This window comes from Oratosquilla oratoria, chromosome 4 (genome assembly GCF_046742065.1).
Source record: "Oratosquilla oratoria isolate Oo_2021 chromosome 4, ASM4674206v1, whole genome shotgun sequence".
Classification (NCBI taxonomy): Eukaryota; Metazoa; Arthropoda; class Malacostraca; order Stomatopoda; family Squillidae; genus Oratosquilla; species Oratosquilla oratoria.
In genome coordinates, this window is record NC_134780.1 from 22966707 (window position 1) to 22992816 (window position 26110).

The 26110-nt window shown below is 39.1% G+C and overlaps 1 protein-coding gene across 1 annotated transcript in view; it reads right to left on the reverse strand.

Annotated features, from left to right (window-relative positions):
- Nucleotides 1-26110, reverse strand: part of LOC143024665 (G kinase-anchoring protein 1-like) — a 48986-nt gene continuing 22876 nt past the window's right edge. The window contains exons 6-7 of the mRNA XM_076183635.1: nucleotides 707-874; nucleotides 1-588 (exon numbers count right to left, since the gene is read on the reverse strand). Coding sequence (XP_076039750.1) covers nucleotides 544-588; nucleotides 707-874 — 213 coding nt within the window. The 3' untranslated portion in view covers nucleotides 1-543. The remainder of the gene's footprint in view (nucleotides 589-706; nucleotides 875-26110) is intronic.

The following is a 26110-nucleotide window of genomic DNA, read 5'->3' on the forward strand; positions in this document are numbered from 1 at the left end:
ATTACAAATAAAATTTTATTGTGTATCAAATGGTCTTGGAACTACTTACTACAAAAAGATGTATGGAAAAAAAAAAGAATCTATTTTTTTTTCCTGGTTTGGCAAAGGCTGCTAAGGGATAAATAAAAGTTAATCAACAAGTATGATGTTTACTGAAATGAGAGCAACCTTGGATGTGACCAATCCATTGTTACAATTTCATATTCCACAGTTCTATCACAGTGTTATGTTCCTGGTTTCTGGTTTAATCACTTTCAAAATTGCTTTATACATAACAAAAAAATAAATAAATAAATTTGAATTGAAATCCTGATTAAAAAAAATAATAATTTAACTGAAAGATATCAAGTAGCTCAAATAATTTAACTAAAGATTTTCAGTAGCTCCATAAGAAAGTTAGTTTATTTGAATAATATCTATACATCATTATCAAATTTGTTATCACATTTGCTCAAGTATAAAGGATGGAAAACTCAAACAAGGTGACTGGATAGGGTCACTACCCATCCATACCTCTGTAGTTTAAACAGCACCAAAATACTCTTATGATTCTCGCATACTGGTATCAGAGTTTTGCTTCTTCTTGCCCTGGAGTTACATATAAATAATTAATTCCATGTTTCATATATTGCTTAATGCAATATTTTGTATGCCACATTTTTATATATTGCAATAAATCACAAACTTTAATATTATGTCTTCCTACCTGTGACTTTTTCAGATCTAAAGTTAACTGATTGACTTTAGATCTTTCCTGTTCAAGTTGTGCAGAAAGATTCGAGAGTTCCTGCGTAAGTTCTTCCCGAACTTTTGTAATCTTGTCTAACTCCACAACAAGCTCAGCTTTGGCTTTCATTTCAGCTGAACAAATTACCTGCAGAGGGAATAAAGTAATTAACAAACTGATGCAGGAATGACCTGTCATCCATGAGGAATTAATATGAGAGGGAGGAAAGGGTGGTGGATGGGAGTGGGTATATGCCTTTTGACTTTGGCTACATCTCTGAGAAGGGGGGAAAAAGCCCTTGGTATACAGACAGGAAGATAGAGTATTACATACATACACACACACAAAAATAGATGGGTCATTTGGAAGAAAAAACTATACTGAATCCAAATCAATTTGGATTCAGAAAAGGAAGATCATGTACAACAAACTTGATTTGCTTCTACTCGTGATTAATAGATATAATACAAGAGAGATGGTTGGGCAGACTGTGCCTTTCTGGACCTACAGGGTCTAACAGATAAATCCGTACAACTTTTTATCACATGTTTTAAGATTAATATCTCGGGTTATAATAAACAGAGAGTTATGAAATTTTCAGTATATTTAGAAAAGGCAATAAGAACAATGATTTCATTCAATGTAACCACCTTCAGCTGTTATGACGCTTTCAACGCATTTACAAAACTTGGATACAGCATTGATGATCTCAGACTTTGATAATGAACCCACAGCCTTCTTGATGTCTGTCTTCAGGGTTGTTATACTTCTGTGTGGCTTGTCACATGCCTTGGCCTCAATTCGCGCCCAAAAATAATAATCTAAAGGGTTTAGGTCTGGCGAATTTGAGGGCCACAACTCTTTGTTCCAGAACTGCACATTTGACCCTTCGAGAAGGTTGGTGGTCCTCTTCGCTGTGTGGGCTGGAGCCGAGTCTTGTTGGAAGACAAACTGGTTGCCACTAGCCTTATCTTTCATCCAGGGTATTATTTTCTCTTCTAGAACTTTGCAATAGACAACGGCATTGACTTTCTCCTTGTTGTTGAAGAAGTGAGTGAAGACGTCCCCCTCAGTTGACACCACACAGAGCACCATGACACTTGCTGGTTTCTTCGTCGTTGTCTTGTGTTGAACCTCTGAGGATGAGGAAGCTATCCAGCGATCATTCCGCTTATTGAAAGTCGCATCAACCGTGAAAATCTTCTCGTCGGAAAAAAACTTGATGACTGAGCCATTTGACTTCATCCAGTTCAACAGCTTTTGGCACCTGGTCAAGCGGATTTCTTTCATTTTTCGTGTCAAAAGATGTCTTTTTCCTTGTGAGAATGAGGTTAATCCCAATTTCTTTAATGCTCTGTGAATTGTCATTGTGCTGACACCTCTCTTCTTTGCCAATGTCAATAATGGTAAGGCTGGATTTGCATTGACACTTCTCTTGAGATCAGCTAAAAAGCGAGGTGTTAGAATTCTGCCCCTTCTGGGCTTGTGAGCAGCTCGTTGGTCTTCGCCGGTCTCATCAAAACGTTTACAAACATCATAAACAGTTTGTCTGGAGTATTTTAGCATCCTTATTATGGCGCTAGGAGTGTGACCCGCGCGACGAAGTTCGCATATGGCTGAACGTTTGGCTTGTTCCATTGCTTAATGTTTATTGCACCGGTGCTAGTATACAACTGGCTAAATTATTAGACAAATGGAAGTATCTGGAAACAATCAGAATTGCCATATGTTACTTTTTAACCCCTTCCATACGGTGCCGCACACGTAGGCGTCATGGGGAGCGAGTGTATTCGCGAGGCTGCCATATCGGCGTCTTGATTATATTTATTGTAGTCGCCCCTCCATAATGACATTCTTTCTAATTCATTTGTCATCGCATTTTCTATGGTTATCAAAATTCACGGGTGAAGAGAGAACGATCGATATAAGCGGTGACTATATTTTATGATGCGAGTATTATTACGACACGTCGTACGGCTCATTGGCTGCTGCCACCGAGATCTAAGTCCATGACGCCTACGTGTGCGGCACCGTATGGAAGGGGTTAAAACCTCTTCAAAGTTTGTACGGATTTATCTGTTAGACCCTGTACATAAGGCATTTGATAAGGTACCACACAAGAAATTAATAAGGAAAATAAAGTCAAGGTGGCATCAGGAAAATTATTGGAACGGATGAAAGACTTCCTGACTGGGAGGAAAATGAGAGTAGTAATTAGAGATAAATTCTCAAATTGGGAAGAAATGATAAGTGGTGTCCCGCAGGGATCAGTACTGGCCTCAATCATGTTTGCCATATACATAAATGACATGGACGAAGGAGTAGAATGTTATATGAATTTCTTTGCAGATGACACAAAACTACTAAAGAAAGTAAAAACGGAGGAGGATTGCAACTCATTACAACAAGACTTGGACAAGATCTAGAAATGGACTTAAAAGCGGGAAGTGAAATTCAATATCAAGAAAAGTAGTATAATGGAATTTGGGAAATGTAAAAACAGAATATCGAGAGATTATAAAATTGGTGAAGAGGTCAAAAGAGTAAACTCTGAAAAAGACCTTGCTGATCATCACTCCAAAGACATGACACTGGACAAACATATTAATAAAATAGTCAGAGAAACCTACAATTTATTGAGATCAATAAAAATGGCATTTGTCTATTTGGATAAGGAAATGATAAAAAAAATATATATATTTAACTACACTAATAAGACCAAAACTCGAGTACGCAGCAAAACTATGGACACCCAGTACCAAAAAGAATATAAGAAAATTAGAAAGAATACAAAGAGCAACAACAAAACTGGCACCAACTCTTTCCAAAATGACATATGAACAAAGACTGTCCAAATTAGAATTACCAACTCTGGAACAAAGAAGGGAAAGAGGAGACCTACTATCTATAGAATCACGAAAGGAATGGAAATCTTAGATAAGAATGATTTAATGAAATGAGACAATGAAAAAAAAAAGAGGACACAAAAAGAAACTAAAAAAAAAGATAATTACAGAAGAGATCAGAAAGAAAAAAAAAAAAAAAAAAAAAAAAATAGCTTCCCACACAGAGTGATAAGATACCTGGAACACATTAGACAAAGAAACAGTGTGTGCAAACACTATTCAAGATTTTAAGAAAAAACTTCATGCTGAAAGATACAAAGACGCCACGAGCATAGCTCCCTTCCCGTATAATACTAGGTAAATATACACACGTCAGTCGGGGTGGCAGCGAAGTCTGGATTCCGGTGAAATCTTCAAAATTACGAGGATCACAATGACAAGGAAGTACCTGTGTTGTATTAATAGGGAAGGGGAAAGCTCATGGTGTAGTGGGAAGGTGAAGAAAAAGGAGAAGGGGAGGGATTACTGAGGAAAATGGAAGGAAATGAAGAAGGGGATGAACGGGCCCCAGATCTTAGAAGTGTAAACAAACGGAGGGCAGAATACACAGAAGAACAACAAGGAACCAGAGGTGTCAAGAGCAGACATATAGATAATAGCAGCTCAATGGAAAGAGAAGATAACTGCTTTTATGGATTTAATGAGGGAGAAGGTGACAACCTCCCCTGACTAGTAAATCTAGAGGAGAAGCTAAAAAAAAAAAAAAAAAAAATTAATGAAGAATGGGAGGTTAGGTTTGACCAATTAACTCTAGTTGCTGAAAAAGTTGAAAAACTGGAAGAACTAAGGAAAGAGAATCAAAATCTAACTAAAGAAATAGAAGAATTAAAGAGACAGTTAAGAGAAGTAAAGGAAGAGAATGAGGAATTAAAGAGGAATAATAATAAAGAAAATAAAGAGTCCATAGATAAGTACATACATACATATACCAAAGCCTTTTTCCCCCTACATGGGGGGTAGCCACAAAGAAAAAGGCATAGAAACCACTCCCACCCATTCCATTTCCTATATATTCCACTCCCCTCCACCCTCCTCCCTCCCTCTTATCTTGGCACCTCCTGGTGCCAAGATAAGAGGTAAGTGGTTAGAAAAAAGTACAAGATTACAATAAAATGGAATTTAGAGATATAATGGAACAGCAGATGAAAGAACAAACTATGGACACAGTTATTAACCCCTTTAGTATGGGCCAAAATCTCGCGGGCAGCATTAGCTACCAGACGTGTGATGTTGCGTCATAATACTCGCATTACAAAAAATAAAGTTACCACTGTATTGCTCATTCTCTTTCACCCGTGAATTTTGATAACCATAGAAAATATAATGAAGCCAGTTTACAGAGCATGGGGGTCATGCAGGTACAACTACAATATATATAATCAAGACGTCGACATCGGCATCCTCGCGTACCCACTTGCTCCTCATGACACCAATGTAGGCGTCATCGTATCGAAGGGGTTAAAGTGATGAGGGAGAAGGAGAATATAGTAAGAGACTTAGCGGATAATAAGAAATGTATAATTATATTAGGGATGGAAGAGAAGTATAATCAAATTAGGACTACAAGAATGAAGGAGGAAAAGGAAAAAGTAAATAATATATTAGAAGTAGTTCAAGAAGATGAACCAGAAATAGGGAAACAAATAGAAGAAATGTATAGGCTCGAGAAATACAATACAGAAAAGACCAGACCAATTAATGTTAAATTCAGGTCACAAACAACAGCAGAGAATATCTTAGCAAAAACAGTGAAACTAGCCGACAGTGAGCAATATAAAAAGGTATGGATAAAAAGAGAAATGAATAAAGAGGAAAGAAGAGGATGAGAAAACAGAGAGACTAGAAGCTAAGGAAAAAAATGAGAAAAGAACAGAGTCAAAGAGAAATTCTATTGGAGAGTAGTGAATATGAAAGTGAGGAAATGGTTCATAGCAGAGGAAAACAGAAGGGAAACGGAAAACACAATGGAAGTAGCAGAAAATTCAAAGTGTCTTACACAAATATAGATGGCTTAATAACAGGCTTGAACGAACTGAATGATTATCTGAAGGAAAAAGAACTGGACATAATGGGAATTGTAGAGACAAAACTGAGAGGTCCACTACCACCCAACAGTGTAGGACATGGTGCATATAATTACTGAATTAGAAACAGAGAGGTAAAATAAGGGGGTGGAGTTATGTTCCTCACTAAGAATGATATAAATGTGAGGAATGTCACATATGGAAAAAATATAGTGGAGATGATTATGATGGAAGTGGAGGACAGGGATGGGAAGAGCAGGAAGTTTGTGGTAAATTATGTGCCTCCTAAAATGGCCTTGTGGGAAGAGAGAGAACATAAAAGTATGTTAGAAGACACAAGGATAACACTAAATAAGATAATGGAAGATGGAGGAAGAATAGTTATAATGGGTGACTTTAATTGTAAAGAAATCTGCTGGGAAGAGATGACAGTGAAGGGTGGAGACAACCTATGGGGAAATGTACTACTTGATATGATTATAGAACATACAATGATGCAATGGATTCAAGAGAATACTAGGTATAGAAATGAGGAAGAACCATTGAGACTGGACCTAATAATCACATCAGAACCTGAAATAGTGGACAAGATTGAATATAAGACACCAATAAGTAAAAGTGACCACATATTGATTGAACTGGAACTAAATGAGGAAAAATACATGAAAAAAATATATAGAAAGGGAAGATTGATGTATGAAATAACAAATTTTGATAAAATAGGAGAATTCTTTCAAAAAGCAGACTGGGAAAGAATACACAAGGAGGAAACAACAGTAAAAGAAAAATGGAATATTTTGACAAAAATTTATAAAGGAGTGGAAAAGTATGTCCCAAGACAAAAGCAGGAAAAAGAATATGTAAAGTGCTGGTACAACAAAAGATGTAGGGAGTTAAAAGACAAAAGAGATAAAGCTTGGATAAAATGGAAAAAAGACAGAAGACCTGAAATTGGAAAATATATACTAGTTATAGAAATGAATATGTACAAGTGTGTAGAGAAGAAAAGAGAAAATACGAAAAAGATGTCATAGAAAAATGTAAAGATCAACCAAAACTATTTTACAGATTTGTAAACAACAAACTGAAAAACAAACAATAATTAGAGAAACTACGACAAGGAGGAGTTGAATACACAGTAAATTGGTGTTTACAAGAGAGAACATGCAACCTAGAGATACCGAATGGGAGAAGAAAGTCCTCCCTATGAAAGTGATAGAAGTATCAAGGAATGAAATAACGAAACACTTGAGTAATCTCAATGTCAGAAAATCGCATGGACCAGATGAAATAGCAAACTGGATTTTGAGAGAATGCAGTAATGAACTAACAGACAAAATACATAGCCTAATAAACAGTTCATTGAGAGAAGGAAAAGTTCCAAAATATTGGAAAACAGCAAATATAGTACCAATATAGCAAAAATTTGTGAAAGAATTATCAAAAGTAGATGGGTAAGGCATTTAGAAAAAACAACGTACTAAATCCAAGGCAATTTGGATTCAGACAAGGGCGTCACAAACTTAACGTGTTTCTATTCAAGGCTAATAGATGTAATACAAGAAAGAGATGGATGGGCTCATTGTGCATTTCTAGACCTGAAAAAAAGCTTTTGATAAGGTGCAGAGTGATCTCAATAAAGTATGGGAATGGAGTAGGAAGTGAGAGATGGAATTCAATATTAAGAAGTATAGTATAATGGAATTTGGATAAAGGAATTGAAAATTATATGAGCTTCTTTGCGGACGATGCAAAATTGTTGAAAAAAGTGAACACTAGAAGATTGCGAGTCGCTGCAGAGTGATCTCAATAAAGTATGGGAATTTAGTAGGATGTGTGAGATGGAATTCAATATTAAGAAGTGTAGTATAATGGAATTTGGAAGAAGCAAAAAAAGAATAGTGGGATCATATAAATTGGGAGAAGAAGAAATAAAATAAGGAGAAAATGAGAAGGACCTGGGAGTCATATTTATGAATAATATGTCCCCTGAGAAACATACAGGTAGTCCTCACTTTACGCGCTAGATGCGTTCCAAAAGGCAGCGCGTAATGTGAATTTCGCGTAATGTGAGGAATTAAACTCACTACTTTGCTGTTACAAGTGTTTCCAATACCATAATCCTTCCTGCAGCTGAGCCACGAGCTAAGCATATAACCTCTGACCTGCCTTGTTGTTGTTGATTTACCACCACATATGGGATCACGGGTTAATTGGCCTTTACGCCTTGATAAGTAGCGTCCCTCTGCTGATCTGCACGCTGTTGTTGTTGTTGTAGCGGCAGCTTATTGCGATTCAAGGATGAATAAATTTCTTTCAAGTTTTTTTCTACATTCATTTTTATTTTACTTTTATGAAAATAAAATTACCCTTGGACAATGAAAAAAATCATGGGTCAGGAAACCATCCCGCAAGCTGAGATGTTGCTCTCACACGTTTCCATACTGACAACAACACAACACTCACCGCTCGCTGTGTACTATTGTAGATTCCTAACTAGGCTTCACCCCCTGACGTGTCACTGCGCGCTATATCGGACTCGGTGTGTGTGTGTGATGTTTGTGGTGAGGCAGGGGCGGCAGGGTCATCGGGAGCGTCCATCTCCAATTCGGTGCCTGTCTCCGATTCGCTGGTTAGCTGACTTGGTGTGCGTTGTCGGAAGAAGTTTGTGATCGGCTGTTGTTTTGTCTTTTGTTGTTTTTCTTTTAACATAGCATTATAGCAAGCCATGTTCTCCATCACACGTCGTATGATGGTGCTGCTCCTCTCGACATTAGGATCATTCTCCTCTATGACCCTCATTGCATGCATCAACGAGTCCATACACTCAGACAAGTTGGCAGCTGTGAGGGCTCGCTGTGGTCCTGGTGATGCTGCTGCTGCTGCTGCTGCTTCCTCTTTCTCCTCCATCATTTTCACTCTCTCTTTCTCGATGTCAAACAAATCTTCATTGGAGAGCTCTTGTGTGTGAGACTGAAGCAAGTTGGTAAACAATGAGCTTGGTGGCGAGAGGGATGCGGAGGCTGGAATCAGCTAGCGTCACCTAGCGGCTGCCTTACGGAACTAAATCGCAGCCCGCGTATTTTAACTTTCCGGATTTCGCGTTACTCTGAGGAATTTGTGTAATGTGAGGAATACCCCCTAGTTTTGGACACCGCTTTAATGTGAACCCGCGTAAAACGAGGATTACCTGTATAAACAAAATTTTTGGAGAAACTTATAATTTAATAAGAACACTCAAAGTGGCATTTACATACCTGGATGAAGAAATGGTGAAGAAAATAATAGTCACTTTGATAAGACCAAGATTGGAATGTGCAGCGACGACGTGGTCACCAAGTACAAAAAAAAAAAATAAAGTATAACAAAACTTGAAAGAATACAAAGAGCAATTACAAAATTGGCACCAACACTCTCAGAACTATATGAAGAGAGACTAGCAAAACTTGAGCTACAGACATTAGAGCAAAGGAGAGAGGAAAGTTGATAACTATTTACAGAATCGTGAAAGGCATAGAAACTATTGATAGAGAGGAACTAATAAAATGAGATAGTAGAAATACAAGAGGACACAGAAAGATAATCAAGAAAGACAGTTATAGAAGAGATCTGAAAAAGAACAGCTTTCCCCACAAAGTAATAGACATTTGGAACAAGTTAGAGGAGAAAGTGGTGTGTGCAAAAACAATACACGAATTTAAAAACAGTCTAGATAAAATGAGATATGAAGACGGGACACCACGAGCATAGCTCCCCTTTCTGTAAAATACAACTAGGTAAATACACACATTACAGTTGAAGTGACAGCGAAGTTTAGAACTCCAGGAAAAACTTCAAATTTCACGGATCTCAATGACAAGGGAGTACCTGTGTTGTATTAGTAGGGGAGGGGAAAGCTCGTGGTGTAGTGGGAAGGTTAAGAAAAAGGAGAAAGGGAGGGATTACTGAGGAAAATGGAAGGAAAAGAGGAAGGGGACAAATGGGCCCCGGAAGTCAGAAGGAATGTCAACAAAAGATGCGTAGGCAATAGAGGTGAAGTTGAAGACATTAGTAAAAATGTAAAAATTAGAAATATAGATAAGAGCAGCACAATGGAAGGTGAAGATATTTATTTCCATGGATTTAATGAGGGAGGAGATGACAACCCCCCCCTGATTAGCAAGTCTAGAGGAAAAACTAGAGAAAATTAACAAACAGTGGGAGATTAGGTTCAGTCAACTTACTCGGATTACACAGAGTTGATAAATTTAAAGAACTAAAGAAGGAGAACCAAAACCTAAATAAAGAAATAGAGGAATTAAAAAGATAGTTAAAAGAAGTAAAGGAGTGGAATGAGGAATTAAAGAATAATAATAAAGAGAATAAAGAGTCCATAGCAAAAGAGGTACAGGGTTGGAGAAAAGTCCAAGAGAACAACAAAATTGAATTTAGAGCTATAGTAAAACAACAGATGAAAGAACAAAGGATACAGCTATTAAAGTGATGAGGGAGAAGGAGAATATAGTAAGAGACTTAGCGGATGAAAAGAAATGTATAATTATATTAGGGATGGAAGAGAAGCATAATCCAAATAGGACTACAAGAGTAAAGGAGGAGAAGGAAAAAGTAAACAAGATATTAGAAGTTGAAGAAGATGGACAAGAAACAGGGAAAGAAATTGAATATATAGAATAGTGAAATACAGATAAGACCAGACCAATTAAGGTTAAATTCAGGTCACAAACGACGGCAGAGAATATCTTAGCAAAAACGAGGAAACTAGCAAAAAGTGATCTATATAGAGAGGTATGGATAAAAAGAGAGATAAATAAAGAGAAAACAAAAAGACTAGAAGCTAAGGGAAAAAAATGAGAAAAGAACAGAGTCAAAGAGAAATTCTATTGGAGAGTGGATATGAAAGTGAGGAAATGGTTCATAGCAGAGAAAGAACCAGACATAATGGGAATTGTAGAGACAAAATTGAAAGGTCCACTACCACCAAACAGTGTAGGACATGGTGCATATAATTATTGAATTTGAAGCAGAGAGGTAAAACAAGGGGGTGGAGTTACGTTCCTCACTAAGAAGGATATAAATGTGAGGAATGTCACATATGGAAAGAATAGAGTAGAGATGATTATGATGGAAGTGGAAGACAGGGATGGGAAGACCAGGAAGTTTGTGGTAAATTGTGTGCCTCCTAAAACGGCTTCATGGGAAGAGAGAGAACACAAAAATATGTTAGAAGACACAAGGATAACACTAAATAAGATAATGGAAGATGGAGGAAGAATAATTATAATGAGTGACTTTAATTGTAAAAAAAATCTGCTGGGAAGAATGACAGTCAAGGGTGGAGATGACCTATGGGGAAATGTACTGCTTGATATGATTATAGAACATACAATGACGCAATTGATACAAGAGAATACTAGGTATAGAAATGAGGAAGAACCATCGAGACTGGACCTAATAATCACATCAGAACCTGAACTGCTTAAGTGGATGGAAGACTTCTTGCATGAAAGAAAAATTAGAGTGGTGATAAGAGACAAATATTCTAAGTGGGATGAAGTGATAAGTGGAGTTCCACAAGGAACAGTTCTGGCCCCAATAATGTTTGCTATATATATTAATGATATGGATAAAGGAATTGAAAATTATATGAGCTTCTTTGCGGGCGATGCAAAATTGTTGAAAAAAGTGAACACTGTAGAAGATTGTGAGTCGCTGCAGAGTGATCTCAATAAAGTATGGGAATCGAGTACGAAGTGCGAGATGGAATTCAATATTAAGAAGTGTAGTATAATGGAATTTGGAAGAAGGAAAAAAAGAATAGGGGGATCATATAAATTGGGAAAGGAAGAAATTAAAAAAGTAGAAAATGAGAAGGACCTGGGAGTCATATTTATGAATAATATGTCCCCTGAGAAACATAAAAAGGCAAAACTTATAATTTAATAAGAACCATCAGACTGGCATTTACATGTCTGGACAAAGAAATGGTGAAGAAAATACTAGCCACTTTGATAAGACCAAGATTGGAGTATGCAGCAACAACATGGTCACCAAGTACAAAAAAATGTATAACAAAACTTGAAAGAATACAAAGATCAATTACAAAATTGGCACCAACACTCTCAGAACTATCATATGAGGAGAGACTAGCAAAACTTGAACTACAGACGTTAGAGCAAAGAAGAGAGAGAGGAGACTTGATAACTATTTATAGAATCATGAAAGGCATAGGAACTATTGATAGAGAGGATCTAATAAAAAGGGTTAGTAGAGATACAAGAGGACACGGCAAGAAAATCAAGAAAGACAGTTATAGAAGAGACCTGAAAAAGAACAGCTTTCCCCACAGGGTAATAGACGTTTGGAACAAGATAGATGAAATTGTGGTGTGTGCAAAAACGATACACAAATTTAAAACCAGTCTGATAAAATGAGATATGAAGATGGGACTCCATGAGCATAGCTCCCCTTCCTGTAAAATACAACTAGGTAAATACACACACACACATATATATATATTACAAACGCTGACCACGGAACTGTGAACACCTTCATCACTGGGTCCCAAAGAAGAGGATAAACAATGAAAAAGGAAACCTGGTTTGTATAGTATGGGAGGGGAGAAATCATGGGTGTCCGAAATGATATCTCTGCAGTGCTAGTTAAATGTATTAAGACACAATTAGCAAAAAATGAAGGAAAATAATGAAAAGTTTGACTCATATGACAACTGCGAATCAGAGCCATCTAGTGACACCATGCCAAACCCCGATGTAAACAAACTTTATGAGACTCCAGCGCCCATGCGGGAATATCACAATGATGCTTTTTCTGGATCCGCTAAGTACGAAAGGAGTTTAAGTCGAATCTTAGAGATAGAGAGGGAAATGAGCAAAAATAGGATACAGTGGGAAAATGAAATTATGGACTTAACCCCTACCATACGGTGCCGCACACGTAGGCGTCATGAGGAGCAAGTAGATTCGCGACGCTGCCATATCGGCGTCTTGATTATATCTATTGTAGTCACCCCTGCATTTTTATATTCTCCCTAATATGCACTGAATCCCATTCTCTATGGTTTTCAAAATCCACGGGTGAAAGAGAGAACGATCGATATACCGTATTTTCCGGCGTATAGTGCGCGACTTTTTTCCGTTGGAAGGGCCTAAAAATGGGGGGGTGCGCGTTATCCGGTGGTGCGCATTATCTAAGGCCTACGATAAAAATTCTGCGGCTGTGTGTGTAATTTTTTCACAACAGCGTGACGATGTTGGCCGTCACAAAGTCGGGATGGCACACTTCTCCGTGACGTTCCGTGAGAACAAGAAGAACAACCATGGTGACATGAAAGAATACACCAGCATGGGCTACCGTATATAAATATTTGGTATAGGTAGGTATCTATCGAATCTTATTTTTCATGTTTAATTAGGCCTAAACACCATGAAACATGATCAATATTCATGATATTTGCCCATGTTCACAGCATCCTAGTTTGAATTTTTATGTTGGCTTTGTTGCTTCACTTTAGGTATGGTACCAATTCCGTTGCGGCCGTTCATAAACTCTACAACACCCTCTTTCGGGAGTTATAATAACTAAACGTCACCTCGATGAGAGACTGTCCTATTTCACCACTGTCATTGCAGGTTCAAAGCTAAATCGAAACAGTCTGTAGTTTGTTTCAGTATTAAATATAAAATGGTAAAGACAAATTATTTCCTCAAGATATAAAATGAACATTCTGTAAAAATCCCGAAATTTTTCTGTATATTTTACTTTCAATAAACTTTTTTTAGATCATATTTCCTACAAACTATTTAAGCTACAAAGTAATAAGGGACCAACGAACAACACGAGTCATATACCGGTACATGTAGTTCCGACTTTTTCTTAGTTGTGTCGTGATTGATGCCTAAACTGACACTCAATTTAGTGACAAATCAACAGATTTCCCAGCGGTGGCTCTAGCCAATGAAAAATACTTCTTCATGTAACCTCGTTTACATGATATAAATACTGAGGTAAAACTGGGTTATAGACAAATGCGATCGGGCATGCGCGTTATACGTCGGTGCGCGCTATCTGTGTACTGAGATAACGAAGTGCATGGGTACGCATTATAACCCGATGCGCATTTTAAGCCGGAAAATACGGTAAGCGGTGACTATATTTTATGATGCAAGTATTATTACGACATGTCGTACGGCTGGCATTGGCTGCTGCCCGCGAGATTTAAGTCCCGGAGTGAAGTGGTTAAGGAACAAAGTCTTTGGACTAATGGATTGCTTAGCGGAAGCAAACATTGAAATTTCCGACCTGAGGAAAACTAACTTGGATCTAAGAAACGAGATTAAGGAAATGAAAAATTATATAAGAGAGCTGAAGAGTGATAATGAAAAGAAGAGAATTAATGATACTACCAATAGCGAAAACTTAAAAAAAGAGGTAAACAACAAAATACAAGAAATGACTGAAAAAATCGAAGAGAACTTAGGTGAGGAAAGTATCCAAAAGATTAAGAAATGGAAGGAAAACATTGAAAATAAAGAAATTGTTTTCAAAGAAATAGTCCAACAACAAATGCAGGAAAATGCAAAAGACACAATTATCCAAGTAATTAATGAAAAAGCAAATTGGGTCAGAGACACAGTGGATAGGAAAAAATGTATTGTGGTATATGGACTAAAAGAAAAACATGGTCTGGCGAGGTACATGAGAGAAAAAGAAGAAAAAGAGACAGCAATAGCAATCCTAAAAGAAATTCAGGATGGAGCCCAAGATACAGGAAAAGACATAGACAATGCATATAGAATTGATCACTATTCTAGGGATAGAAATTGACCCCTAAACTAAGGTCACAAATGGTAGTGGAAGACATATTTGAAAAAGTAGGCAACTTGGCAAGGAGTGAAAAGTACAATAAGATATGGATAAAAAGAGAAATGAATATTGAGGAATTAGAAAAAGAAAAGACACTAAGAGACAAGGCAAAGGAAAAAAACACGAAAAGAACAGAGACTGAAAACAAGGATTACTATTGGATAGTAATCGACATGAGACTGAGGAAATGGTACATCAGAATGGGCGAACCAAAGGGGGGGGGGGAGGAGAAAGAAGAAAATTGAAAGTGGCCTATACCAGCATCGACAGATTAATTTCAGGACTGAATGAACTTGATGATTACCTGCTAGATAAAAAACCAGACATAATGGGAATTGTGGAGACTAAACTAAGGGATGAAATACCATCCATTGATATTGGACATGGACTATACAATTACTGGATTAAAAACAGGGAGGAGGAATCATGTTCTTGGCCAAGAAAAACTGGAATGTGACAAAAATTAATGTAAAGGTAATGTAGAACTGATCATGATAAAAGTCAAAGAACATGAAAAGTAGAAAGTTTGTGGTGATTTATGTGCCCCCAAAAACGAACACTTGGAAAGAGAATGAGCACATGAAAATGCTAGAAGATACAAGGCAATCATTAAATGAGATACTAATGGGCAGGGGTAATCTGGTAATTATGGGGAATTTAAATTGCAAAGAAATTTGTTGGGAGAACATGACAATGAGAGGAGGAGAAGACTTGCGGGGTAATGTACTACTGGACATGACCATGGAATATACAATGACTCAGTGGATCAGTGAAAACACCCGATACAGAAATAACAAGGAGCCATCAAAACTAGATCTCGTATTTACAACAGTACCTGAAATTGTGGATAAAATCCAATACAAGACACCAATTGGAAAGAGTGACCATATACTCATTGAGACTGAACTAAAGGAAGAAATATACATGGAGAGAAATGAAAAGCATAGGAGAGGATGATTGATGTACAACAAAACGGACTTTGCAAAACTAAAGAAATTCTTCCAGAATGCAAGCTGGGAAAATTTTTACATGGAAGAGACAAAAGTGGAAGAGAAATAGGATATCTTGATGGATAATTACAATGAAGGGGTGAATAGGCACGTACCAAGACAGAAGCTAGAGAGGGTGTACATTAAATGCTGGGTCAACAAAAGATGCAGTGAGGCAAAATATAGAAGGGACAGAGCTTGGAAAAGATGGAGAAAAGATAAAAAACCTGGAAAATGGCAAGTTAACTATAGAAATGAGCATGTTAAAGTGAGAAGAGAGGAAAAAAGGAACTATGAAAAGGATATTACAGTCATCCCTCGTTATTCGCGGGGGATACATTATCAAAACCCCCATGAATGGCCAAAACAGTGAATACTCTTTTTGAGAAAACCATTGAAAATCTACGGAATATCACCGCCAAAACTCTCGCTTTTGTGCTTCATTCTAGCCACACTTCTCTACTAACAGTTGAAACATGTTTTAAATGTCTTCCACTTATAATAAATTCACTTCTCATATATCAGCAGTTAACAAGTATAATTTAACAACACTTAATAAACTAAGAATAATACAATATGGCCCATAATAGGGCCATTCACTCACTAACTTCATATCTCGTATTTCTTACCCTCCTTCTTCATTGCTAAAATCCAACTTTTAATGCATGGCATAAAAGGAAATACTTGAAAGACAAATATCAACAACAAAACAGTCTCTTGTCTTACGCCAGTGCGCCGCGGCTCAGTCTCATCGGCAGCGAGCAGCTGATAACATCTCCCGATATTGTGAAATATATTGTAAATCTGGAGCCAAAGTGAAGAAATACAATCATATTCAACCACTAAAATATGCAGGCAATGAAACAGACTCAATATACGTGTAATAAAACCTCTGGTGAATTTAATATTTTTATTCTAAAGTATCATACACCCACAATAGTCAGCAGTGACGCCTGACCCAGCATGCACAGTTGACAGTCAACCGCGGGCAACGTGGTTGATAGGCCAGCCCACTGCATCAACACATTAGAGCTCTGAGTGATACAATTGAACATAGGTCTAGTTTTTTGCTATTTTTGGACAAGCTATTGCTGATATTGGGGAAATTTGGTACTGATCAACAGGAAACAGATGAACGAACAGCTATAGAAAAAATAATTATTCTGCAATTATTCACCTTATAATTATCTACCTTGAAGAACACGTGTGAACTGAGTGGCGGGTCATGCTGCCCGTGGCCTACACGGGCAGCATGGGCCACAGGATGCATTAGTGGCTTTCCAATGGGTCAATTTTTTTTTTTTTTTTCGCTTTAGAAATCAGTGAATAGTCAAAACCGCAGATAAAAAAAAAAAACGTGAATAACGAGGGATGACTGTATAGATAAATGCAAAGACCAACCCAAGCTATTCTATCGATACATGAATGGTAAACTTAAAAACAAACAGGAAATGATGAAACTACATCAAGGGAATATAGAATACACAGAAGAATTATAAATGGCTGAAGTCACGAATAATCACTTCAAATCTGTCTTCATGAGAGAGATAACATACATACATATACCAAGGCTTTTTCCCCCTTACAAGGGGGGTAGCCAAAAAGAAAAAGGCATAAAACCATTCCCAACTATTCCATCCCTAAATACACTCCACTCCCCTCCACCCTCCCTCTCATCTTAGCACCTCCTGGATGACGGGTCATCCCTGCACCTTGTCCACTGCCCTGGGTCAGAGACAGTGTAGCAAGGCACAGCACATCCACAGCAAGGCCGCTTCATTAAATCGGCGACCCCCCTCTCCGTCCCCCCCCATGCATAAAAGGAGAAGACGGGGAGAAATCCCTTCGGGCTGCGTCAAATTTCGCTCACACATACTACCTCACCCCCCCACCCATTCCACCTCATGCATCACAGCATCCATATACAACCATTCTCCATTCACCCCTGTCTTCTGTCCTCTCCTGTCCTTCCTCAACAGACATTCCCCTCTTCCCCAAAGCCCCCTTTACCCCATCCATCCATCTCATCCTAGGACATCCCCTCATGTTCACTCTCTCCACATCTGCCTTCCATACCTCTTTTATTAGTCTTTCTTCACTCATTCTTTCCATGTGTCCAAACCATCCCAATACTCTTTCATCAACCATATCACCCAACTCCCTTTCCACCCCTGTCCTCCTCCTCACCTCATTTCTCACTCTATCTAACCTAGTAACCCGCATCATACTTCTCAGCCACCTCATCTCAAACACATTCAAACTCCTTCTCTCTTCCTCTCTTATGTTCCATGTTTCTGCCCCATACGGTGCTGTTGCCACAATCACTCCTTCATACAGTCTCCTCTTAGCATCTATTCCCAAAGGTCTATACCTCATTACACTTTTTAATCCACCAAGGCATTTACTCGCTTCTCTCAATCTACATTCTACCTCCACCTCCACTCCACCTTTTCCTGCCACATTTGCACCCAAGTATCTAAAACTATCCACTTCCTCCAGTCACTCTCCCTTAATGCTCACTTCCAGTCTACTGCCACTTTCACCCCTTGAACATCTCATCACCTTACTTTTACCCACATTTATCTTCAGCTTTCTTCTTTCACACTCTCCCGAACTGTCACCAACTTCCTCAATCCCTCCTCCGATCCTGCCACAAGTGCAGTGTCGTCTGCAAATAACAGCTGGCTCACCTCCCACTTTTCTCCATTTTCTTTAACCATCTCCAATCCCTGACCCACTACCCTTGCATTTACCTCTCGCACCACCACATCCATGTACAAATTGAACAGCCAGGGCGACATAATGCATCCCTGACGAAGTCCCACCTTTACCTCGAACCACTCACTCTCTCCATTTCTAATCCTGACACATGCTCTACTACTCTCATAAAAACTCTTGACAGCTCCTAGCAGATTTCCTCCTATCCCGTATATCCGCAAAACCTCCCACAGTGCCTTCTGTCTACCCTGTCGTATACCTTTTCCAGATCCATAAAAGCCCAAAAAACATCCTTCTCCTTTCCTATAGCTTTCTCACATATCTGTCTTACCACAAAAATCTGATCTACACAACCTCTACCCGTCCTAAATCCACACTGTTCCTCACCAATTACTCCCTCTGTTCCTCTTCTAATCCTCTCAATCAAGATCCTCCCATAAGCCTTCCCAACTACACTCAAGCTGATCCCTCTGAAACTACTACACTCACACTTGTCCCCCTTTCCCTTGTAAAGCGGAACTATACAGGCACTCCTCCAGCCCTCCGGCATTCTACCTTCTCTTAAACATTAAATAATCTCACCAGCCAGTCCACCATAACTAAACCTCCTTTCTTCAGACATTCTGCATAGCATCCATCCAACCCAGGTGCCTTACCTGCTCTCATCATCTTAACAGCTTCTTTCACTTCATCCTTCCCTATTTCAGGGATGGAATGGGTGGGGAATGATTTTATGCCATTTCCTTTTTGGCTACCTCCCTTGTAAGGGGGAAAAAGACTTGGTATATGTATGTGTATGTATCACTCTCATTTTCTTAGTGCTTCCCACTGCAACTACCTTTCCCTCCCTATCCTCCTTCACATTCAGCAACTCCCTAAAATACTCTGCCCACCTTCCTCTCACTGCCTTCTCTTCCATTATCATCTCTCCATCTACACCTTTTACATTTTCTTCTCTACTTGATTCGCCTCCTCTTCCTCTTTTTAATTTCTTTCCAAAACATATTTTTATTACTCTTACCCCATTTCACATCTGCTCTCCTCTTTGCTTCCTTTATCTTATGCTTAACTTCCCTTCTCTTTACTTTGTACCTCTCATATGATTCCCTCGTCCTAATTTGTAGCCAATCTATGAAAGCCTGTTTCTTCTCTTCTACACCCTTCTTTGCTTCCTCATCCCACCATTCACTACCCTTCCTTGTATTTCCTCCTGCCCTCCTTATTCCACACACCATCTTTGCAAAGCTTATGACTCCCTCCTTGAACCATTCCCATTCCTCCTCCACTCCTAGTTCTACTGTAACCTTCACTCCCTCCCACTCCTCTCTCAGCTTCTTCTTATACTCATACTCATTTTCTTTCTCATTTAAGCAGTTCACCTTAAGTACCTCCCTACCTTCTGCCCTTTTCCTCTTTCTCCACCTATTCTCCACATTCAGTATACATTCCACCAGAAAATTATCTGATATTCCCCCCACTCTCTCCTCTTAGAACATCTACATCCTTAACTCTTCCTACCATACTCCTGGTCACCACTATATAGTCCATTAATGCTCTATCTTCCACCCTTCTATCCACCACCCTCTCCCATGTGTACTTATGCTTGACTTTCTTCCTAAACATTGTATTTGCCATCATCAACTCTCTTTCAAGACACATCACCATTGATTCTCCACTACGATTTTTACCTGGAATTCCATACTTCCCAATCACTGTCTATTGGTTCATTTCCTACCCTAGCATTAAGGTCTCCCAACACAACTACATTGACCTTTCTCCTTAATCTCTCTATGCACTCATTTATATCTAGCCAAAAACGCCTCCCTTTCCTCTACGCTCTTCTCACTACCAGGCCCATACACACTTACAAAAACCCACATCTCCCTTCCCAGCTTCAACTTCATCCACATCAACCTTGATGACAACTCCTTCCACTCCACTACAGGCTTACTTATCTCTTCACTTACTAGTATAGCCACCCCTTCTCTCCCTCGTCCCCTCTTCACTCCTGAGTACCTCCCAGCTACACTCCTGAGTACCTCCCAGCTACACTCCCAAACTCACACTCGCCCTTCCCTTTCATTTTAGTTTCACTCATAGCCAGCACATCCATCTTTCTTCTCACAAACATACTGCCTATCTCTTCCCTTTTACTCTCATCTGTACCACATCCATGCACATTAAAAGAGCCAAACTTTAGGGTACATACAAATACCAAGGCTTTTTCCCCCTTACAAGGGGGGTAGCCAAAAAGAAAAAGGCATAAAACCATTCCCACCCATTCCATCCCTAAATACACTCCACCCTCCCTCTTATCTTAGCACCTCCTGGATGACGGGTCATCCCTGCACCTTGTCCACTGCCCTGGGTCAGAGGCAGTGTCACAAGACACAGCACATCCACAGCAAGGCTGCTTCATTAAATCGGCAACCCCCCCTCTCTGTCCCCCCATGAATAAAAGGAGAAGATGGGGAGAAATCTCTTCAGGCTGCATCAAATTTTGCTCGCACATACTACCTCACCCCCATCCCCCTGCCCATTCAACCTCATGCATCACAGCATCATCCATATACAACCATTCTCCATTCACCCGTCCTTCCTCAACAGACATTCCCCTCTTCCCCAAAGCTCCTTTCACCCCATCCATCCATCTCTTCCTAGGATGCCCCCTCATGTTCACTCCCTCCACATCTGTCTTCCATACCTCTTTTACTAGTCTTTCTTCACTCATTCTTTCCATGTGTCCAAACCATCCTAATACTCTTTCATCAACCCTATCTCCCAACTCCCTTTCCACTCCTGTTCTCCTCCTTACCTCCTCATTTCTCACTCTATCCAGCCTAGTAACCCCCATCATACTTCTCAGACACCTCATCTCAAACACATTCAAACTCCTTCTCTCTTCCTCTCTTATGTTCCATGTTTCTGCCCCATACAGTGCTGTTGGCACAATCACTCCTTCATACAATCTCCTCTTAGCATCCATTCCCAAATGTCTATTCCTCATTACACTTTTTAATCCACCAAGACATTTACTCACTTCTCTCAATCTACATTCTACCTCCATCTCCACTCCACCTTTTACTGCCACATTTGCACCCAAGTATCTAAAACTATCCACTTCCTCCAGTCGCTCTCCCTTAATGCTCACTTCCAATATACTGCCACTTTCACCCCTTGTACATCTCATCACCTTACTTTTACCCACATTTATCTTTAATTTTCTTCTTTCACACACTCTCCCAAACTCTGTCACCAACTTCCTCATCCCTCCTCTGATCCTGCTACAAGTGAAGTGTCATCTGCAAACAACAGCTGGCTCACCTCCCACTTTTCTCCATTTTCTTTAACCATCTCCAATCCCTGACCCACTACCCTTGCATTTACCTCTCGCACCACCCCATCCTTTACCTCGAACCACTCACTCTCTCCATTTCTAATCCTAACACATGCTCTACTACTCTCTTAAAAACTCTTGACAGCTCCTAGAAGCTTTCCTCCTATCCCGTATATTCACATAACCTCCCACAGTGCCTTCCTGTCTACCCTGTCATAAGCCTTTTCCAAATCCATAAAAGCCCAAAAAACATCCTTCCCGTTTCCTATAGCTTTCTCACATATCTGTCTTACCACAAAAATCTGATCTACACAACCCTCTACCTGTCCTAAATCCACATTGTTCCTCACCAATTACTCTATTCCTCTCCTAATCCTCTCAATCAAGATCCTCCCATAAGCCTTCTCAACTACACTTAACAAGCTAATCCCTCTGAAACTACAACACTCACACTTGTCCCCCTTTTCCCTTGTAAAGTGGAACTATACAGGCACTCCTCCAGCCCTCCGGCACTCTACCCTCTCTCCAGCAAACATTAAATAACCTCACCAGCCAGTCCACCGACATTGTACCTCCCTTTTTTAGACATTCTGAATGGCATCCATCAAGACAAGGTGCCTTACCTACTTTCATCATCTTCACTTCACTTCATCCTTCCTTATTTCTCCTCCATTTTCCTCACTCATCATGGTCATTTTCATAGCACTTCCCACTGCAACTATCTTTCCCTCCCTATCCTCCTTCACATACATTTAGCAACTCCCTAAAATATTCTGCCCATCAACCCCTTACTGCCTTCTCTTCCATTATCATCTCTCTATATGCACCTTTTACCTTTTCATCTCTACTTGATTCGCCTCCTCTTCATCTCTTAATTTCTTTCCAAAACATCTTTTTATTACTTTCAAAATTTTCTGTCATACTCTTACCCCATTTCACATCTGCTCTCCTCTTTGCCTCCTTTACCTTGTGCTTTACTTCTATTTATTTTGTACCTCTCATATGACTCCCTCGTCCTATTTTGTAACCAATCTGTGAAAGCTTGCTTCTTCTCTTCTACAACCTTCTTTGTTTCCTCATCCCACCATTCACTACCCTTCCTTCTATTTCCTCTCATCCTTTTTGTTCCACACACCATCTTTGCACACTTTGTGACTCCCTCATTGAACCATCCCCATTCCTCCTCCAATCCTAGCTCTACTCTATCCTTTATTCCTCTCTCAGCTTCTTGTACTCCTTCTCTTAGGGTACTGGTTGGAAAACTCCCAGACCCTCTTATGCCTTTACTTTTTTTTTTAGGAATGTCTCCTTTGGGGCTACAGGTAGTAGGACTTCTAATCCTATCCCCCATCCCATTTTTTGCCACCTCTTACGACTCAAGTGGAAAGACTTGGTGGTAGCATTCTCTTCCCCACCACAGGGTAGGTGAAAAAAAGGAAATGAATATTCAGAGAAATGGTACAGGACAGTATTAAGGGGTTGGGGGACAGCATAATGGAGGGACAGTTGTAGTATAAAAGTGTCATAATTTCTCTATGAACAGAGTTTTCCTCTATCACAGACAAAATGATGTGTGGCTCTGGTCTATAGGGGTGCCCCATATAGACCCTAAAGTATCAACTGGATGCTACTCTGCCACAATAACATGCAGCCAATACCCCAGAAATAAATAAAGGACCAAATAAAGAAACTCTATGTCAGAAAGTCACATGGACCAGACGGAATAGTGAACTGGATATTAAAAGAATGCATAGACAAACTCACAAACAAAATACACAAGATAACTGACTTCTCACTCAAAGAAGGAAAAGTACCACAAGACTGGAAAAATGCTAATATTGTACCAATATATAAGGGAGGAAATAAAGAAAATCAAACAAATCATAGACCAGTATCCCTTACATGCACAATTGCAAAAATATGTGAAAGAGTTATTAAAAACAAATGTACTAAACACTTGGAAAAGAGCGAAATATTAAACCCCAACCAATTTGGATTTAGAAGTGGAAGATCATGTACTACAAACTTAATATGCTTTTACTCAAGATTGCTAGACATAATACAAAAAAGAGATGGCTGGGCAGATTGTGCCTTCCTGGACCTACAAAAGGCTTTTGACAGAGTACCACACAAAAGACTACTAAGAACAATTGAAGTAATAGGTGGAATACAAGGAAAATTATTGGAAAGGATGGAAGAGTTCTTGGAAGGAAGAAAAATGAGAGTGATACTTAGAGAAAAGAACTCAAAATAGGTAAACATGATAAGTGGAATACCCCAAGGCTCTGTGTTGGCTCCGATAATGTTCGTTATTTATATAAACAACATGGATGAAGAAATTAAATGCTATATAAACTTCTTTGCAGATGATGCAAAGCTATTGAAGAGAGTAACAAAGAAGACTTTAGACTGTAAATCTTTTCAGGGAGATCTGAACAAAGTCTGGAATTGGAGTAAAAAGAACAAAGTGAATTTCAACATTAAAAAATGTAGTATAATGGAATTTGGAAAAAGCAAAAATAGAATATCCGGTCAATACAAAATTGGAACAAAAGTTACAAAAGTAAACTTAGAAAGAGACCTAGGAGTGATCATTTCAAATGACATGACACCAGACAAACATGTAAACAAAATAGTTGGAGAAACCAACTTAATAAGATCAATGAAAGTGGCCTTTGACTACATGGACGAGGAAATGGTGAAGAAAATCCTAGTTACATTGATAAGACCAAAATTAGAGTATGCAGCGTCACTATGAGTACCCAGTACAAAAAAATTAGAAAGAGTTCAAAGAGCACTAACAAAGATGGCACCAACACATAAAAACAAAGACTGGACAAACTAAACTTGTTAACTCTGGAGCAAAGAAGAGAAAGAGGCAATTTGATAACCATCTATAGAATTATGAAAGGGATGGAAATCCTTGACAGGAATGATCTACTTAAATGGGACAGAAGAAATAAAACAGGACACAAGAAGCTTAGGAAGGACAGTTACAGAAGAGATCTGAAAAAGAATAGCTTTCCACATAGTGTGATAGATACATGGAATAAATTGAAAGAGAAAACAGTGAGTGCAAAAACTATACACGACTTTAAGAAAGAACTGGATGTGGAAAGATACAACTGCGGGTCCCTATGACCATAGCTCTTTTCCCGCAAAAGACAACTACGTAAATACATACACCAAGGGCTTTTTCCCCCTTATGAAGGAGGTAGCCAAAATCAAGAGGCATAAATCCACTCCCACCCATTTCATCCCCACATACTCCACTCCTAAAAAGAATTATAGTATGGAGGATGTGAGGCTGGCTATTATTCAACCACCACTACTCATAAAATTCAAACAATAAAAGACTTTCTCTCAGGGACTTTCGAGTCACTCTTAGTAAATGTGCCCAGTTACTATGAGACCACCTGTAGGTCTCTAGCAAGTGACCCAAGGCTATAATAATAGTGGAGTTCCAGGAAAGAATTGTAGTGGAGAGTTGATGGTGGAAATGTGTCTAGAAAGAGAGTTGATGATAGCAACTACAGTGTTTCGGAAGAAAGTCAAGCATAAGTACACATGGGAGAGGCTGGTGGAGGGAAGGGTGGTAGATAGAGCGTTAATGGACTATGTAGTGGTAAAGAGGTTTATGATAGGAAGAGTTAAGGATGTACATGTGCTAAGGGGAGAGGGTGGGGGAATATCAGATCATTTTTTGGTGGAAGGTAAGTTGAGAGTGGAGGATAGATGGAGGAAAAGGAAAGGGACAAAAGGTAGGGAGGTACTTAGAGTGAACTCTTTAAATGAAAAGGAAAAGGAGAAGGAGTACAAGAAGAAGCTGAAGGAGGAGTGGGAGGGAGTGAAGGATAGAGTAGAGCTAGGTGTGGAGGAACGGGGATGGTTCAAGGAGGGAGTCACAAAGTGTGCAAAGATGGTGTGTGGAACAAGAAGGACAGGAGGAAATAGAAGAAAGGGTAGTGAATGGTGGGATGAGGAAACAAAGAAGGTTGTAGAAGAGAAGAAGCTAGCTTTCACAGATTGGTTACAAAATAGGACGAGGGAGTCATATGAGAGGTACAAAGAAAAGAAAAGAGAAGTAAAGCAAAAGGTAAAGGAGGCAAAGAGGAGAGCAGATGTGAAATGGGGTAAGAGTATGACAGAAAATTTTGAAAGTAATAAAAAGATGTTTTGGAAAGAAATTAAGAGAGGAAGAGGAGTAGAGAAGTAGAGAAGAAAAGTAGTAGAGAAGAAAAGGTAAAAGGTGGTGCAGATGGAGAGATGATAATGGAGGAGAAGGCAGTAAGGGGAAGATGGGCAGAATAATTTAGGGAGTTGCTAAATGTGAAGGAGGATAGGGAGGGAAAGATAGCTGCAGTGGGAAATGCTATGAAAATAACCGTGATGAGTGAGGAAAATGGAGAAGAAATAAGGAAGGATGAAGTGAAGGCAGTTGTTAAGATGATGAAAGCAGGTAAGGCACCTGGTCTGGATGGATGCCATGCAGAATGTCTAAAAAAAGGAGGTACAGTGATGGTGGA